General features: G+C 41.5%; 1 protein-coding gene across 1 annotated transcript in view; it reads right to left on the reverse strand.

The window, feature by feature from the left end:
- Positions 1 to 20,114, reverse strand: part of CDC5L (cell division cycle 5 like) — a 30,607-nt gene that overhangs the window by 4,528 nt on the left and 5,965 nt on the right. Inside the window, exons 6-14 of the mRNA XM_072331672.1 lie at positions 19,777 to 19,995; positions 18,243 to 18,387; positions 17,286 to 17,474; positions 16,231 to 16,379; positions 14,058 to 14,220; positions 12,562 to 12,726; positions 11,211 to 11,291; positions 10,643 to 10,888; positions 8,666 to 8,863 (exon numbers count right to left, since the gene is read on the reverse strand). Of these exons, the coding sequence (XP_072187773.1) occupies positions 8,666 to 8,863; positions 10,643 to 10,888; positions 11,211 to 11,291; positions 12,562 to 12,726; positions 14,058 to 14,220; positions 16,231 to 16,379; positions 17,286 to 17,474; positions 18,243 to 18,387; positions 19,777 to 19,995 (1,555 nt within the window). The remainder of the gene's footprint in view (positions 1 to 8,665; positions 8,864 to 10,642; positions 10,889 to 11,210; positions 11,292 to 12,561; positions 12,727 to 14,057; positions 14,221 to 16,230; positions 16,380 to 17,285; positions 17,475 to 18,242; positions 18,388 to 19,776; positions 19,996 to 20,114) is intronic.

Here is a 20,114-nt window from a genome sequence, read left to right on the forward strand (position 1 = left end):
ACCTTCTGAGCAGCCTGGTTTGCTCCTGGGGAGACAGATGCAGACTGCTACCCTTTTCAGTTTTTGTTTGCAATGCAGTCTTACCGTATGCCCAAGGTGCTTTAAATATACAGAAAGGCGCCTCTTTTTCAATATTTACATTAATCTAGAGAAAATTAAATAAATAGATTAGGGATTTGTGAGGATACTCTCTGATGGAAAAGTATGAAAGCTTTAAATGTCTTCACTAGTAAATAATATGCTATTACAGCAACAACAAATACAGCTGTGCGGTAAATGAACTATTTTCCAATTACTGCTTCTTGGATGAGAAATGTGTGCTGAGATCTCCTGACATTTAGAGATCGTGGAATAGATGGATGCACAGGCAAACAGGATTTTATTTATAACAGAGGTCTAAATGTAACACAGACCAACTGTCCCGTGTTGTTTCGCAGCACTACAGATGATAGCGTGTGCTCGGTGGGACATGAAACTCCACTCATTATCATTGAATGGCCTGGGTTGCAAAGGCCCACAGTGCTCATCCAGTTCCAACCCCCTGCTGTGTGCAGGGTCACCAACCAGCAGCCCAGGCTGCCCAGAGCCACATCCAGCCTGGCCTTGAATGCCTGCAGGGATGGGGCATCCACAGCCTCCTTGGGCAACCTGTTCCAGTGCATCGGCATTCCCTGAATGAAAATGCTGTTATTCTCAAAACAGGTTAAGAAAGACCATGTAGAAAACTTCCTCTGTCTTTTTCTTTCTCCATTAAAAAACAAACACCAGTTCAAATTTAATGCTTGTTTAAAAAGATCAGACCTCAATTACTCAAGAATTCTGAAGTTTTCAGACACTGACTTAACACGGACTTAATATATCTGTGCTTTTACTGGAGACAGATCCTTGCTTTTACCTATTGCAGCTCTTACTGCTGTTCAGCCCTCGTTATTCTGCTCAGCTCCTTGTCTATCACAGACTACCACAGGCCTCACTGCTGTGTTAAAAGAAGAAAAATAAAGTTCTTAAAACCAGAAATAACAGCCCTTTCTTCCTTCCCTACTTACACAGAGCAATGTGAACACTCACCACCTCTCCTCCCCTCTCCCACCTACAAGGTTTTAGGACCTACTAGCAGAAGGTCAAAAGGAGGTCTCTGCTTTTGTAACAAATGCTATTTATGAAAAATTGCTGACTGCTGCATTAATGCCAATAACTGCATATAATTTTAGTTCAAGCTTCGTAAAATTTTAAGGCTCAGATACCAAGCGAAGAATTCCGAGCAGTTATGAAGAGCTGTGTTTAAACAGTAGTCTACATTATTTGCTTAAAGCTAAGAAATGGATTTCAGTAAAATCTGACAACCATTTCCCCCGTGAGCCCAGCAGAAAAATGTAAAGACACTGCAAAGATTTCTCCACTTAGTTATTTATTTTGTACTGCTTCTTGGCCAGCCTCAGTTCCGTTGTCTATTGTGCCAGTGTAAGTAAAATGGGAACAGCGCTCACAGAAATGAGTGAAACAACCCACCGTGTCAGGGGAAGTGCTGGGACTTACCCCATCCCAAACCTCTTGTGTAAGCGCCTTCCTCCATGCCTACCCACCTAGAGAATAGTGACCAGTTTCTGACACTGGACTAGACGGAAGAGCACTCTGAGCAACAGCAATAACCACAGGCTCATAAGAGCATCATCTAGAGCAGAGAGATTGACTGAAAAGCAATGTTGTTTCATCTAACAGGGAGAATTTCACACCATCCCAGGGCCACTGATGACTAAACAGCAGTGAACCTTTTATGCTCATTTATGTGATCTGCCTAAACAAGCTTGCAGGTACCCTGAGAGCATGCTTTTATACAAGAACTCATTTATTAACTGCTCTGTTTCAAAATACTCCATCATTTAATGATCACTTACCAATATGATTTACTACTGCTATCAGCAGGCCATTGTCTCTATGCATGGACAAAACCAATAACCCATGGGTAATCTCCATGTGAACTACATTTGCAGAAATAATGATGCCTTGCAAGATCACAGGAAGAAAGAAGTCAACAATAAGAAAACTGCTATGAAATCAACTATTTGCATTGTTCTCTGAAGAAAATGTTTAAGAGCAAAATGACAGTACTGTTAGCCAAGGCTGAGAGCCTGAGCAACACCATCACTGTAAGCACTGAAGTCCCAGGAAACAGCTGGATTTGAGTAAAACTCCATCTACTTTCCTCCTTCCTGCTCATGGCAATGATGGTATCAGTGGGGTATATGGTGAGCTGCTGGCCTTGAGTGTAATTGGTGGGGAAGCCAAGGACTCATTAAACTGTCAACATAGAATCACAGAATGCCTGTGTTGCACAGGCCCACAGTGCTCATCCAGCTCCAACCCCCTGCTATGCAGGGTCACCAACCAGCAGCCCAGGCTGCCCAGAGCCACATCCAGCCTGGCCTTGAATGCCTGCAGGGATGGGGCATCCACAGCCTCCTTGGGCAACCTGTTCAGTGCGTCACCACCCTCTGGGGGAAAATCTTCCTCCTAAGATCCAACCTCAACCTCCTCTGTCTCAGTTTAAACCCATTTCCCCTTGTCCTATCACTGCCCACCCTCACAAACAGCTGTTCCTCCTCCTGTTTATATGCTCCCTTAACTAAAGGATTTACCTGTTTTTCATTCCAGACTTGTAAAAAGCAACAATGCAAATCTCCACACAGCAAGCAGTGAACTGATTCCTTTCCAGGTATTACAAGCAGACTTCAAATTTAGCAGTTTTAGGAAGTGATTTTCAGACACAGGTCTGCAAGTGCCCTGCAAACAAAACTTCACAGAATTCCATAAAGTAATCTTTAATCCCGTTCCACAGACAGAGGAACTGAAGGAGACATTAAGACCTAGTTTTGTTTCACTTATCTGAGATGCTCTAGGTGCCTTTGTAATCAAAAGAGAAAAGTAGAAGCCTCAGGAGGGAAATACAACTCCTAGGCAGGCTGAGCTGCTCTCAGGAGGTGCCTTGTCTCTCCACAGAAAACAAGGGAAGCCTAAGGCAACTGCAGTTTTGTTTTAGTTAGGAGGCTACAATGAGGTGTATTGAAGCTGAACTCATGGGACTTGCTTAAAAATAGGCAGTGAATACACACACGCTAGAGAGAAAGTGTATTTCTGGCTAAACCAGTTATCTTCTCAGGCAGGGTGTTTTTTCCTTACTGCAGACATAAGTTATCCTTGGCTACAGAAGAACTTTTATTTATTGCATCACAGGTTACAGACAGCAGCCTCATTACGGATCTCACAAATAATCCCAAATCCTGCAAGTGAAGGTGTGATGTATCACAGGTTAAACTGCCCTAATAGTCAGCTGCTACAGAAAAGGGTCTGGTTCTTCATCTAAAAATAATTTATCTGCTGCCAGATCAAGGAACAAGATCAGATTAATGTGGGGTTGCAGAAGCGCTGCTACAAGGTGAGAAATCATTACAGGGAGCTCCTGGAGACAATGCAGGAATGCTGCTGCTTTACAGCAGGAGCAGAAGCATTAGAGCATCCTACTTACAACACGGACTGCCATTCTGTTAAGTAGTTAAAAGTAGTTTTAGTCAACAGTATTTTCACACAGAGGTGAAGACAGCTCTTAATGGATCTGCTATCCACTTGTGTTACTCAGGAATAAAGTATATACCCTACAAAACTGCATTGCTGTATGGACTTGTAATCTGTGATCGGTGTAACGAGGACATAACTACCATCATGTTAAGAAAAATACCTGAAAGCAGCGAAGCCAACATTATGAACTCCTCAAATACAAAGTAATGCTGGTTAAAACACCTCACGCTCTGAATTACAAAAGGAAGCAATTAGCTTCAATCGATACCTCTACTATCTCCTTTTGCTTGATAAGGTTCCTGGCTTAACAGGTAACCCAGGGTAGGACTAGTCTGCTTTATAAGTGTGTTGCTTGGAAGAGAAGCAAAAGCAAGATGTTGCATAGAACTGAAGTAGCAATTCAGTGCCACTGTGCTTGAGAAAACTCCTATTTCTGAAAGGATTAACCCTGCAGGATAGCCAGCCTGCAACAAATACACCACACAGACCAGGAAAATCCTACCTGGATTCAAGCAAAAGCAAGCTGCACCACTGACTCACAGTGAAATCAGGGGATTAACCTGCATGGACACAAAGCACTGTGACTTGAAAAAGTTAAGTCGTACCCTCTTCACATTTACAGTGTCTAAAGTATTCAAAGGAGACACAGAAAGAATTAGTAATACATGGAAGTATATTCCAATATTCCAAGCTATCATTGTATTGTGCATTACTAGAGATGATGCCTGGGCAAGATTATCTAATCAAACAGAAGCTCCCCACAAGTTGCCCTGCTTTGTTTCCTCAAGTCCATCAGTAACAGCACAGATCAGTTGGTATCACCATCAGTTTCAAAAGGATGAATGTTGTGCCCACATATGCAAGGCTGCCACCACTAAATCACAAAGGTACCAAAACGAAGCCAATGAGAGAAAGGCACCCATTTGTCCACATCATCAATCCAGCCAGCAAGCACTGAGCCATAAAGGTGGTGCTGGAAATAGCTGTCATTTTCACACAGGATCTGCAGGGTGTTAGCAGTCCCATGGGGAAGTAACACATGGTGACTACACAACAAGCAGCTGCCGCCAGCACCTACCACTGAGCAGTCATGGCTTTCTCCTACTGATCTTAGTGCAGCAGGAAAGGGAAGAGGAACTGACCAGTATCAGTTGTTGTTGCTGGCAGATCCTATTTCAGTTTTTGTTCTCTCATAGGAAGACAGAGCACAAGCAGATACCTAGGGGTACTGAAAGCAGAACTAATAAGCTTACTTTTTGTTACGGTTGTCTGATACTTCCCATTAGAATAATGACTTCCACTGATGCTGCTTTCAGACAACATTCCTTGGAAAAACCTTAGAATAAAGGCAGGTTTCATCATTTCTGAGGGAGAGGGGAAAAAAAAAAAGCTGTGTTGATTTTTTCTTATTTCCACTGTATGCTCATTTGTTCATTGAAGCACTATGCTTTCCATTTACATTCACTAAAACAAGTCAGCTGGTTACCTATAACATGTATAGTTCTCCAAGTATATCTCTTTTAAGAGCTTCCCACATTGACCAGGCAACAGAGCTGCATTGGACCATCATCTGCATACACCTGCAGAGCTCTTCAGCTCCAAGTAAACTTTGCAAAGTCCACCTGCACTCAACAAACACCATAGAAGGGCAACCCAGTCCTATCCCTGCACCTGCAGCCAGCCTAATTAGGGTGTGCTGAAGGCATGAACAAGCTTGCCCTCACTTCACTCTAAGTGTTCCAAGCAATTATACCCTTGTCTAGCAGGGCTCAATGCTTCCAGCTAATCTGAAGCTGTTACCAAGATGTGGAGATGATGATCACAGCAATTGATCGCAGCAAAGCTGGCTGTGCTTTGTCACCTGTCTCTTTGGTGGTATCCCACACGATGCTGGTAAGCAAATGAAGGCTTTCTTCTTGACACAGCTTCCAGTCTGTGCAATACTGCTGACCAGAGATCAACATGTACTGATAGAATGAACAAATACAGCAGGAGCTGAATAGATGATTTTTTATCTCACCCTGCTTCACTATCCTTAACACCACTGGCAACCATTTATTCAACTACTGGGAGAAGATAAACAGAGATGAGCACCACAAAGAAGCCCACACAGAAGTAACCAATACAGACCTCGGTAATAATCTGCAGCATAAAGGCAGAGGGCCACACACCGAACAATGATGAGAAAACAAAATATTCAATAGCTACTCATTAAGCAAATACCATCCATCCTGCGCAGTAAATGAGTCTATGGAAAGAAATAAAACTAGGCTGTAATCACAAAATTAAAGACTGTCGCATAATGCATAAGCACAGGGAAATGAAGGCTGCTTGTGCATTCCCTGGCTTTGACTGTTTGACTTTGCAGCTTTAATAATGCACTTCTAAAGCGGTTTTGGGTGTAGAATATTTTAATCTCCCAAGTATTTGTACACGAATTTGTTACAGCCCTTTGATTGGTAATGGGATGCCAGCACTGCCCCTGCTGCCATGCAAGCTGGGTGCTGCTGTGCTTGCAAAGCTGTCAGGAAAATACAGAGCACACGAAGCAGCAGGCAGCATTAGGTGGGATGGTGGTGCTCTCTGCTGGGCAAGCAGCAGCATGGCAAGCACTCAGCGTTAAGGCCAAGCTGCTTTCAGCCACCCAGCTCCATGGTGATGACTTGCTTATGGCCCAAACGGTGGACCAACACCTGGGGAGTCTACATGTAGACTAAATCCTCTATCAACAGACATTACAAAACACGCTCATTCTGCATTTCACATGAATCAATTGAAGATTCAGCCCGACTTCTCTCTCAGGTGTAGTTCCCATGGTAGGAGGTGTTTGCAGCAATTCACTTGTAGATACACTGATAAATACAGGAAAACTTAAGAAAATGCAGTTTCTTTTTATCATTAAAAAAGTAATAATAATAATAAGCTCATGCTTGCATAATTTAAATAATCTTTTAGGTTAAAAATGTATTCTGGAAAACAGCAAATGACATACTGCAACTAGTTTACCTTTAATCATAGAATGGCCTGGGCTGGAAGGGACCACAAGGATCATGAAGCTCCAACCCCCCAACACAGACAGGGCCACCAACCTCCACATTGAATACCAGCCCAGGCTGCCCAGGGCCCCATCCAACCTGGCCTTGAACACCTCCAGGGATGGACGGGGCATCCACAGCCTCTCTGGGCAGCTGTTCCAGCACCTCACCACTCTCACAGTAAAGAACTTCCCCTGACATCCAACCTCAATCTGCCCTCCTTCAACTTCAAACCATTTTCCCTTGTCCTTCTGTTATCAGTTTTACCATGAAAACTATCTATTTTTGCATTTTAGAGTCACAGAATGGCCTGGGTTGCAAAGGCCCACAGTGCTTATCCAGTTCCAACCCCCTGCTGTGCACAGGGTCACCAACCAACAGACCAGGATGCCCAGAGCCGCATCCAATCTCACCTTGAATGCCTACAGGGATGGGGCATCCACAGCCTCCTTGGGTATTTCATATCGTTTGGGCAGGGCAAAGGAAATCTAATGAGCACAGCATACCTCAGATGATTTCTTCCCTACACACACCCCTAACTGATTGGGCATGAGAGTGAGGGAGTCTGATAATTGTTGCTGAGACAAAAAAAAAACTGTCAAGTATCAGAAAATGCACTGTTATGCATAGGACCACACAAAGTCAGGGCACACACCAATCAACAAACTGCTCCAAGTGTAAGTTGTCTGTAAAACTCTTCTTTTTCTCATGCAGATCAGAACTCTGATATAATTGGACAGCAGAGTGAGTGTGTGACTGAATATTCCTTGCAGCTGACTTTCCAAACGAGCTCTGTGAACCAGCTAATTGCGCTTACACTGCATTTTACCTACGAGCAACATATGACAGAGGCTGGAAGAGCTCAGAACAGAGGATCTGAGCAGAGCTGGAATGAAGATAAGAAAGTCAGATTGGTAAATGATCACAAGAAGCAGTCTATGGAGCAATTCAAACAAAGAGCAGCAATCCAGGAAGGGTAGAATTTGGCTCAACTGTTGGATATTTCATCAAATCTTAATGCCCATGACTGCTGCAGTTTGACTAAGTGCAAAGAAGTTGTCACTGGAGAACGCTGCACCATCCAACTCAGAAAGCAGAGAAGTGGTCTCATTTCAACTCTTGGTCCCCTGGTATCAGTACACTCCCATAGTAATAAAACTACATGCAGACACACTGCTAAGATGTTACTACCTGACCTGTCATTCTGAACTTGCAGGAAGTACTTGTTAAGCAAATGCACAACACCAAACTCAAAATGTAAGTTTAAAATACACATATAAAGAAGCCTGATTCTTCCTGAGAAATGGGAATGGAGTCACCACTCTTCTCTTTTTGGGGCATCACTGGAACTGGCTGAACCTTCATCAATGTAACAGGTAATGGTAAAATATCTGATAAAGATACATCACAAAATTCCATCAACCAGAAAACAAATCCTGAGTTGAAATGAGAACCTGAGAGAAGTTTTGGGACAGCGTGTTGTAAAGCATCATTACCCGAATACCTCATACTGCCCACTACCAGACACAAAGCACAAAACCAGAGACCAGGCATCTGATCTGCTAATTGCAGAAATTCAGGCAAGTGCAAAGATGCCATCCTGAACTAAAAGAGGGCAGAGCCTGATTTGCTCTCTAGTTGAGAATAAGGGGAGTAACATCACAAAATCAGGGGCTGGAAGGGATCTCTGGAGATCACCAAGCTCAGCTGCCCTCTTAAGCAGTTCCCCACAGCAGGTTGCACAAGGAAGCACCCAGGCAGTGTTTCGACAATCACCAGAGACTCCACAGCCTCTGGGCAGCCTATTTCAGTGCTCTGTCAAGCTCAAAGGAAAGACATTTCTTCTCACATTCAGAGAATATTGTGCCAGAGAATCCTGCAGAAATACCTCTAAAGAAAAGGGTCGATGGCAATGCATACACCCCAAAAACACCTCTGTAGTTGCAAAGTAATGTCATCAACAAACCTGAATGACATGCAAATAAATAACACACAATGAGAAATAAAATAGAAAAGCAGGTGCAGAAGTGTGCCAGCAGAAAAAAAGTGACACTGACCTCAAGCCTCTTTTCAAGTGACTCTATCCTGTCTTTCTTGCTGGCCAAGTTAGCTCTTGTGTAGCGGCTCTGTCCAGGCAGATACAACACTTGGCTGTAACATTCTTCCCACACCTGGTTATAAGCTTCGCTTGAGAGCTCTCCATGTCCCATTCCTTGCTTCACCACTTCCATCTCTTGTGCCAGTAGATCCTGAGCCTGTTGGAAACGATGAGAAATAAAACTGTAATTACAAAACACAGGATACAAGAAAATTCCTTGTTGTTTTCAGTCCTTCAGTGTGCAATCCACAGGGGCAGTTTATCTTTTCACACCAAAAGCTCTCACCATCAGGTGAGGCTAACTATGAGATCTAACAAAGATGCTGTGTATTACAAATGAAACCCAGACTAGGAGGCTGCTTAAAGCTCAACTATCCTTCATAATCTGGCCAAACCTGACACTGTTCTGCTGTAGCTAGTGAAAGCTGTGGCACAACCAGGTATTTTACCTTGCTGCAGAAGAACAACGATAGAAGCAGGGACCCTGAGGGGCAGGAGAACTTCACAAGACAGAAGCAGCTGTTCCACAACACAAAAATCACTTTTCATTTCCTTTTGCATGTCCCTCTCCATACAGTGCAGAAAATCAACACTAAGCATTAATGGATGAGCTGTGCAAGCATCAACAAAGGAAAGACTAACAAGCAACATTCTGTTTGCTGAGAACTACTATTGAGATATGAGCTTTCTCCTGATACCAGGTCAGTTTACCAAGTACAATACGATCAACACATCAGGAAAAGGAAGGAGCACTTTAGGAAGGGATTTTAGTAGAAACATATTCTATAAACAACTGAAGAAAAAATCTGAACAATCAATCCCCAGATGAGAGCTCAGAGATAGGAAAACTACTTGGTTTCAATTTGATTTTAGACAAAGAGGGGTTGCTACATTAAGAATTATGCAGCAAGTAGGAACTGGGCTGTGTAAGACTTCTGATCATCAGGTAGGAGAAAAAAAATTCGAGGGATTCTGAAGTTCCCAGACAAAAATCCCTTGACTACCACCAGTCTTTAAGGGAAGTGACAGAAAACTGAATTCCTCCTGCACTCAAAACGAACCAGAGAAAGCACTCAGCAGCCCTAATGGAACAATCTGACATTGGCAGGACAGTGAGATTCTTGATCTAGCTTCATTTTCCATCTTTAATTTCTCCTGCTAAGATGTTTTCAAGTATAAGTTTTCACTTAACAGCAATTTGGAAGTACATACTGTACAGTGTTTCTCGTTTTAGGCTCTTGATTCAATGGTCAGATACAGTCAAGGCTTTAAAATCTGCTTATTTATCCATCAACATACTTTGAAGTTTAGGTGCTGAGATACAACAGCTAGTGTCAGGATGCAAGTTGCAGATAGCAGGAATCTGCAGAAAACAGATGATTTGGTGGCACGTGATTTTACCTTTATTTTTATCATCATCCTTCTAAGCATTTGGTAAAAGGTTAGTGGCACAAGTTCACAGGGGAAGTTCTTTGAAAGAGCTAACCATAGCACTGTGTGTCTAAACTGTCACCTGGCAGCAAATGCAACATCTGTAGCTGCTTCCATAAAAGAGCCAAACTGGAACCCCTGCCTCAGGACTATTTAGCTTGTAATTACAATGCAGAAGACAAGAGAACACTCAGACAGCCTCCTCATTTAGCCCAGTGACAACCTGCTCTGCTCACTCAGCACTTTAGGCAGGCATGCTTTAAGATCAGTTGCAACAGCTTGGCAGGCCCTGCTCCATCACAGCACTGTTTGGATCAAGTTTGAGAAGCATAATTGGATAACTCTACTGCTTGATGTGGTAGGCAGGGTACCACTGTTGTATTTAGTCTGTACTAAAAGGTCACCCAACTCAGCACAGGGCTGACTCCACCTTATACTGTAGTATTACAGGATTGTGATGTAAGACGACCACAGGTCGGTGGTAATTATGCCGTGCAATTCTCACCTTCTTGAGATCCTCTTTGGAGAACTTCTCATAAGGGTTTTGTTCCAAGTAAGCCATATGCTCTGCATTGTTGGTTCCAAATCCTGGGCCTTTCCCCTTCTTACCAGTAGGCTGTTCTCCAAATGGGTGGTGTAAAAGATCAAAGTGAAGCATTGTAATCATCTCTTTCTTTATTAGCTCTTCACTTCTCTGCAAATCTGTTAGAGGTGGCTCTACATTCACGGGTCTCAATACTGTTTCATTAACCTGCATAAGAATAAAAACAACAGGTTCACAAACATTGTATGTTACATTCTGTCTGAACAAGAGGGTTTTTTTCATCGGTTAAATCAAACAGAAGTGGTGCCAAAAACCCTTGTTGTGTAACACTGATAGAGCAACCAGAATCCAGTCATATTTTCAGCTGTGCATATGAAAACCCTCTTGATATTTTCACTGTGAAAAGCTGAATTCAGTATAGTAAAGTAAGGATTTTATTATTTCATTATGTACTTAAACTGTATTTCCTCCTATAATGATTAAAACCTTTTTTCCCCCCCTCTTAAAAATGAACATTACTTTCACTTACTTCTGAGGGTCTTGGTAGATTTTTCTGAACTGCTTTGTGCATTCTCTTCAGTTCCTTGGCTCGCTCTGCATCTCGGAGAGCCTACACAGACATGCTAAAGGTTACTTCAGCTACTGCAATAAAATCAGATGCTTCTCACAAATATATGTGATAGAAATGCCAATTGATTACCACAGCAAAGATTCCTTAGAGAACAAAGACCTCACATTACAAACCCAGATCCAAGCAAGAGCTCACGCTTTATGTGATGATGTCATAATCAATATCCACTAATGTTAATGAGTAAGCAAACCAAGAGGACAGCGGTCCTAACATGCCTCTTCAAGCCATCACATTTTCCTTCATCCTAAAAAGACAGTTCTTCACCAGTTTCTCAACATTTTTAATTCTACTGTAACTCTCCAGACAGGGAATCACAGAATCCTTAGAGTTAGAAAGGACTTTTAAAGGCCATCCAGTCCAACTGCCCTGCAATGTACAGGGACACAACAGCTCAATCAGGTTGCCTAGGGCCTCATCGAGCCATGCCTTGAAAGTCTCCATGGATGGGACATCAATCATATCTCTGGGCAGCTTGTGTCAGCACCTCACCACCCACAATGCAAAAGATTTCTTCCTTATATCCAATCTAAATCTACCCTCTTTAAGCTTGAAATCTGCCAGTAAGAGAGAGATTCTTAAATCTGCAGCCAACACTCTGTCCCTCTCTATGACATACACGGTATTTTTCCCTACGTTTCAATTTCTACATATAAAGGCTGCATATAAAATGAAAATACAGGCTACTACAGCTATCTAAGAAGCAGAACAGAGATTCAAAGCTATTATTTTCTATAGGCTTCTATAACTCCGAAACAACAACAAAGATCTATTCACAATTTCTCTGTCTGGATAATCCTGGAGTAATCTCCTATAAACTGCAGCCAATTCACTGCACAGTAATCTCTGTATGTTCTACCAGCCTGCCTGAATTTGACTGCACCTCTTTTAACCTTGAGTATAACCTGACACTGAAAAAAGCACTATAATCACATGCTTAATTTTAAGCATGCACCTCTGCTGAAATATGTTTTTAGTTATATGTTTTTATCTTGGGGAACAAAAAAAGACTATCATAAAAGAGAAGGAGCACTACATAGCATTAACCTGTTAGGAAAATGACTCAGAGTGAAAACTGACTATGCCTGCATGTCCGTGTTCACTCTGATGGCAGGGTAGAAAGCAAGTACGTTTTACTTTCTTACTCTACAGAAGCTGTATGACTTCCACTAAACATATACAAAACTATGAGAAACATAAGAGGACCACATTGTATTTTAAAGAAAAGACTCTCTGTGTTACAAGTACCTACCTGCTTGCGGGCTTCTATATCTGCAGTATCTTCCACAAAGGCTTCATCTACTTCAGGTTCCTCGAGTTCTTTTTCTGCATTTTCAGGCAGAACAATCTCAAAGTCATTCTTTGGAGCAGGAAGGGCCATGAGCCCCAGACGCAGGTTTTCACGAGACTCTCTCTCCTGTTGGAACAGTGTTAAGATGTGTCTGAATTCATGCACTGAACAGTATGACAGAATTCAATTCACCTGCATCAAAGGACATTAACAATGCACAAGTACTATGCAAAGCCAATAAGGCCTCAATTTTTGAGGTCTGACATAAAAGGCATGTTACCAAACCAGACTAGACTACAAACCTCTACCCAGAACGTATCCGTATAAAAGCTCTCTGATGCTAAAAGACACTCTTAGCCATCTTTAAGAAAGCTCTATGTTATCTCCAAACAGGCTGAATTATACTTAAGTAAAACAACAGCATGGCATATTCACCTTCCAGCAGTATCAGAACCAGGTGTGGAGACTCACAGAAATGCCTTTTAAGAAGCTGAAAATAGGTGAAAATGCATTCCCACTCACATAAGCCTAAATTTACTTTTTTCTCATTGCTGTTAATCCCAGCTTTGCGGATTGTTGTACTGAAAGAAAATGGAAGAAATGCCACCAGATCTGGAAATTAATGGAGTTCATCAAGAACCCAAAGTCCCAGCATTCCTTCTAGCAGCAAAAGGCTTTACTTCAAACAGGCTAAGAAAGAACCATAATATGTACAAGAATATTAAAGAAGCCTTGTTCTTCAAGCTATGAGGAATCTCTGATGTCTAAGATTTATTTTATGAGAACATACCAAATACCTGAGATGGATATTCTATGCTAACCCAAAAAGAACAATCAATAGCTCTTGTGGGAGACATCCAGTTACGGTTAAGGCTGCACAATCAGCCACATAAAAGGAGTTCCCAATGTGCTATCTATTAATTAAAAGCTGTTTTTATATCAAGACTAATTGGCAGGGTAGCTCCTGCACAATCTGCAGGACTGGAAACATCCGTTGCCCAAGGCAAGAGTCTGGATGGTATTCAGACCACTGGACATCTCCAAACCAAGTGCTACTAATGACAAAAACTCCTTTAGCTCAATGCTGTTAATGGGACAGATTAAAAGGTCCTGTAGGTGATGAAGCATTTGAGGGCTGAGCCTAGCTGCGAGAGAACAGAATGTTTCTTTAAGGTGTATTTCCTACTCAGCTTCAGATTCAAGTAAAACTGAAACTTAACTCTGTCTTCTTTGATGAATAATTCTGGAGTGCAATCAAAGCTGTTTTAATCAGGAAAAAAAACCCTGTTTCTTAAAGTAAGTTATTGATGTTATAACAGTGCAAAGACTTGAGTTTACCAGGTGATGATCACAGACAAGCAGCAGAAACAACAGTTCATATAAAATAAAGTTCTGTTTAGAAGGCAACAATTAAAAAAACCCTGATAGTTAACAGAGCATTTAACTTCATTTCTTACCATCTGTTTTGCATAAGATGGGTCACTGTAATCTGCCATTCCCTCTTCTGGGTTGATGTTCAATTTATCACGCAGTGGAGTTCTACCAGGAGTTGTACCAGCCACAGGTTTAGGAGTCAGTCCTCCACGAGGAGTTAATCCTTCCTGTCCCTGAGAAGGTGTTCTGAAGAAAGTACAAATATAGTTTTGTTTTGTTTCATTTTCCCCAAAGAACTCAACTTTCCAATGGCTGAGCACCGCATAAAAGTTACATGACACAAGTACTCAATTCAAACTAGTTCTCTGTATGTCCACAAGGCAGTGAAAACTTAATGAAGAAGAATAAAATAATTTGTTTAAACCTATCAAGCTGTAACCAAAGCTCTGTTAAGCTGAAATCCAAATACATCATTCCATTAAGAGAAGCTTAAGGAAACAAATCAACCTCTACTGAAAAGCAATTATTCCTGTTGCTATCTTACTGTAATCAGGATTTAAATGCTACCCCTTATTTCCCTGCCACCTGGGCCATATCATTCACTCTGAACTTCTGTAGTGTAACAGCTGTCCCATCTTACAACATAATGAATCTCTCTGAAGGTGCTGCTTCCCTTTCACTGCCAATTCAAGGATAACTGTATTATATTAATTACTGTTAAGCACACATGGTCAGGAAAGTTTAATTATGTCTTGAATTCCATGAGCTTTACTTGCTTCTCCTCCAGATTACTCTAGTAACCTCCTACATAAAAAATTGCAGGATATACAGACATGGCCTTGGATAGTTACAAGTTTTCTCTTGCCTACTTAGGATGAGGCTTCTTGTGGTGACAGCAGTTTAAAAGCAAAAATAAAATGTGATAAGGCACTGTTAAAGAAGCAGAAAAAATCATCTTCATGAGAAGCAGATGGTTGGACTAGATGACCTTGTAGGTCCTTTCCAACCTTGTGATTCATGATTCTATGAAATGAATGTTTCATATTATAAATTAGCATCCAGATCACTCCAGGAAACTTCTATTCACCTCAATGATTCCAATGGATCGTTTGTGTAGATTCATTAAAAGTACAGGGCTTTTGCATACAGCTTTTAACAAAACAAAACTGTTTTTGAAAAGCTTCCATAATGGTCCCTTTTACTTCATTCTCTACTTCTACTGGCACGATACAAGTCAAAATAGAACTTAGGTTGAAAAATTTGACAGACAAAATGTACCAAGCATATTATTTTTTAGCTCTATGGTATTTGGCTCTTGTGGGATATATATTTATTCAGGACCCACACTCAGAGTTAAACCAACAAGCCCACACTATTTAGATTGGCAATACAAGGAATATGTAATTTTGGATTTATATGGCTTATAAAATACTTACCCCAGCTTTTCAAGAATTCCAAATGGATTTGGCTAAGGGACCTCCCAAACCTTCAGTTCAGAGCTAATACTTTGGAAAAGCTAGAATCCACATATGGAATGACATGCCACCTTAATATTTATACTGATATTTCTCCAGCACAATTTATATTGCTGCACACTGCAGAAGAACCCATCTTGGACCTGACTGAGTTTGGAGCACCTCTCTTATGAAGAAAGGTTGAGGAAGCTGGGCTTGCTTAGCTTGGAGAAGAGAAGGCTCTGGGGAGACCTCATTGTGGCCTTCCAGTACTTGAAGGGAGCATATAAACAGGAGGGGGAATGGCTGTTTGTGAGGGTGGGCAGTGACAGGACAAGGGGGAATGGGTTAAACTGAGACAGAGGAGGTTTAGGTTGAATCCTAGGGGGAAGATTTTCCCCCAGAGGGTGGTGATGCACTGAACAGGTTGCCCAAGGAGGCTGTGGATGCCCCATCCCTGCAGGCATTCAAGGCCAGGCTGGATGTGGCTCTGGGCAGCCTGGGCTGCTGGTTGGTGACCCTGCACACGGCAGGGGGTTGGAGCTGGATGAGCACTGTGGGCCTTTGCAACCCAGGCCATTCTGTGATTCTGCAATTGCACACAGTAGAAATACCAATGAAGACAACGTGGCTGAGTTTGCAAAAGCAGAAAATTTAAAAGTTGTTCAACATATGCTTGAAGTAAAAGAGTGTTGAAATTTGTTTTGTAGTACTGATCTGTTACTTCACACAGTCAGCCACTTCCCCATCCCATCAGATACGTGCTCAGCCAAGCACCCACTGGAAGAAGAGTTTGCTTTACCTGAATGGTGTGGAAAGCACAGTATTTGGAGTCTGAACAACCTGCCTCTGCGGGGTTACCCCTGAGAAGTCACTTTCATGCAGGGGGGTGTTAAGACCTCCTTTCAGCGGCGTATCCACATTGGTGAGAGCCATAAGATTCTGTGCTTCCTGTAAACCACACAACACATGCAGTATGTTAATAAGACTTTCAGAGCTACACTCCACTATGTATATTTAAAAGATACACTAGCAGTAAGAATAACTGGAGAAGTACAAGATATCAGACTACAAGATATCTGAATATCAAATCAATTTGTAGAAAATATTCAGCACATCTATTACACGAGTAAACTGGATATTAACAAACCGTACTATTCTGCTGAAAGAGATTTTAATCTGCATTTCCATTTTGGTTTGCTAGACTCCATAAATTGAAAAGATTCATCAGTTATCTTACAGATGCTAAAGATTCCAAAGAAATATCACACTCATACCCTGAAAGTTCACATCAATGAAGGCCTAAGGCCACCCAAACTGCACTTCAAAGATATTTCCCCCCCACACTTCTAATTTTGCCTGTCACCATAAAGAATGAAGGCACACCAAAAATAAGCTGAGGTAATGAAACTACTGCATATAGCAAAAAATAGTTCACAGGATACTACTAATCCATCTACAGAGCTTTGTAGTTGCATGATACTGCAACTTAAGTCATGTCAGGTTTGTTCATCTGAAGGAGAACGTGGTCATTCCTAAAAGCACTGCAGAGAGACTTAAAAGAACACATCCCACATGCAACAAAACATGACCTGGTGCTACTAAGACATTCAGACAATCAGTGCAACACAAATGAGCACTGTGGGCCTTTTCAATCCAGGCCATCATATGATTAATGCTAAAAATGTAACAGCTGATCAAACAGGAGAAGATCTGCATCCATACCTTTCACTGTATCCTGCAGAGCGTGTACCAGCTCAAACCCCAGTAACACACGTCTAAGGAATGCTTTCATGCTACTTTCCCTCTTATTCAGTTGATCAATGCAGAAGTGCAATCTGTGCATTTAAACCATACCTGCAGGATCCTGTCTTGCGCTGCCGGAGTTTTGGGAGTCCTCAGGGCTATGCTGCTGTTGGTCACACTATATTCAGACAGAAGAGTGCTGGAGGCTGAGTTTGTAATTCCAGATTCCTCAGCAGTCTGGCGTGCAATCTCACTCGCCTGGCCTACTTTAACAACTTCTTCTAGTTCTATATCAGATATCTTTGAAAGGAAAACAATGAAACAAAGCTTTATCTTTAGAAAAACAAAATTCATATTGCATGTCAGGAGGTACTCCCCGTTTGTTTTAATCGCGCTCTCACACCATTACTCCCCAGATATGCATTGCATTAGTGCACGTTGAAACCAGCTAAGAAAATGTCATGTTTATAAAATACCACTGTCACAAGGTACATCCCATCCCCCTGATGCAGAATGCTCAAACACACAACAGTGAAATGTATCTCCTTCAGACATTTCCCACCAACTCTACTTTAAAAATCAGTCCAAAACCAATGTCCGTAGGTAGACCTATTGCTTCAGGGGGCTGGAGCACCTGTGCTATGAAGACAAGCTGAGGAAGCTGAGTTTGTTCAGCCTGGAGAAGGCTGAGGGGTGACCTCACTGCAGCCTTCCAGTACCTAAAGGGAGCCTACAAACAGGAGGGGAATCAACTCTTTGAAAGGGGACAACAGCAGGACAAGGGGAAATGGTTTGGAGCTGAAGGAAGGTTTAGGTTGGATGTCAGGGGGAAGTTCTTTACTGTGAGAGTGTGAGTTGCTGGAACAGCTGCACAGAGAGGCTGTGGATGCCCCGTCCATCCCTGGAGATGTTCAAGGCCAGGTTGGATGGGGCCCTGGGCAGCCTGGGCTGGTATTCAGTGTGGAGGTTGGTGGCCCTGCCTGTGTTGGGGGGTTGGAGCTTCATGATCCTTGAAGGCCCTTCCAACCCAGGCCATTCTATGATTCTATGATTCAATGCACTGCTTACCTGAGGTGCTGGAAGCACTAGTTTACTTCTTTTTTTTGTAAACTCTGATACCCCGCTGGTCTGCAGAATAGCTGAAGGCAAGTCTGATTCTTTCTTTCGTTTCATGTGTTGTTTGTCCTTTTTGCGCTCTCTTCCCTCCCTTTCACTGTTATTACAGACAAAAAGATCATTTTAGAGCAGCTACAAAACAAAAGCAATAACAACAAAGCTCTACCCTAATCAAATACGCCTAAATGAAGCATGAGTCAGGAGGAATTAAATGATTTGTGTAAAAGTTAAGCAATTAGATATGCTCTACAGATCCTGCAGCAGAACCTAAAAGAAAGCAGCCTTAAGCTTCTACATTACAAAATTAGGCAGCAGGTGGTTGGCTGTTTAAGCTATCAACAATAGGGTCACCAAAGCAAGGCAACATGTCAGTGCAAGAACTGAGATAGCTAGAAAGTAGATGAGAACAGTCCCTGCTCCTTCAGCAGCTGCTGAAGGAAGAACATTTCCCATGGGACATGGGAACCACGTTTCCTTTAGCACTTAATAAATACGGTATTTTTTTCAGACAGCAACAGATTCAGCCTGTGAATGTGTAATTCAGTCATCCATAGCAGTTTGAACCTTCTAGCAGACCCACTGAACTAAAGAATCATACAGAAAGGATTAATTACATCACAAGCTAAGAAGCCAAGCTGTATGTAGTACTGAACTACTCTCTCACAACAAAGCTCTTGCTAAAAGTGACAAGGAATGTCATCAAACAATTAGATACATGTCATATGGCTTCTGCTGAAGACGTGCATTTAATCACTCATCTGAGCATTTGGGGGTTTGTGTTGGGAAGGCAGGGGAAGTAATGAAGCTTTCAAGGAAATTCTACTTAAGATTATTACAATTATTACATCAAAATACTCAAATTGCATCAAAAGTAATATTGCAAGAAACAGAAGTTTCTCCTGTAAGTAGTACTAATAATGTTTGGAGAAAGGACTCCAAGTAATACAAGCCAAAGTAAAATGAACTTTAACAAACTCAAGGATTTCCATTTAAAGATCACAGATGTGTGTAAGAACTTTGATTTTCATGCCTGTTCCATGGAAAATACAACATTTACCTACACAGTATTTCAGACTTTTCATGAACCTAACAAATTACTTATCATTATTATTAAATTATTGTTCATATTTAGTATTTATTATTTAATTATATTATTTTATTACTTCTATTTATATGTTTATATATACATATGTGTCAATCACATCTGTAATCATATGTTTTTATTTATATAAACAGAGAAATGCTGTTTAAGTACTTGCTTGCACATTTATTTGTTATATTTTGTTTGTATCTGATAAGTATATGCATATATATAATAAATATTATGGTACATACTGATTTATTTTTAAATTTATATTAAATATATATATACAAACATATACATACATACAAAAAAATGAGCACACAAATGTATACACATGTGGTTTTCGTTTAACTGCTTGTTTTCCAACATACTGTTCCCTCCCAAAGCATAACACATACTTACGATCTTAATTCCCCATCCAGGTCCTGCTGACGTAGCTTTCTGAAATCTGCATCCAGAATCTGGTAGTTTTCCTCTGATGTATCATAAAAACCAGGTGCAGGCTTCTTTTCAAATGGGATTTCTGCATTGTAATCCACACCCCTCTTCTTTTTCCTTTTTTTCTGGATCTCAATCCCAGCAGCTCGAAGTTCTCGTCTTTTCTGGAGGGCAGCAAGCCGCCTAAACAGACAGTAATACTGTGTGATTTGTAGTGCCCATCTATAGGTGGCTCCTGTAGCCAAAGACCTGGGGCTATTTAATCAATTGCTGCTGGGATAGGGCTGCATATATTTATACAA

This window comes from Excalfactoria chinensis, chromosome 3, assembly GCF_039878825.1.
Source record: "Excalfactoria chinensis isolate bCotChi1 chromosome 3, bCotChi1.hap2, whole genome shotgun sequence".
In the NCBI taxonomy this organism is placed as follows: Eukaryota; Metazoa; Chordata; class Aves; order Galliformes; family Phasianidae; genus Excalfactoria; species Excalfactoria chinensis.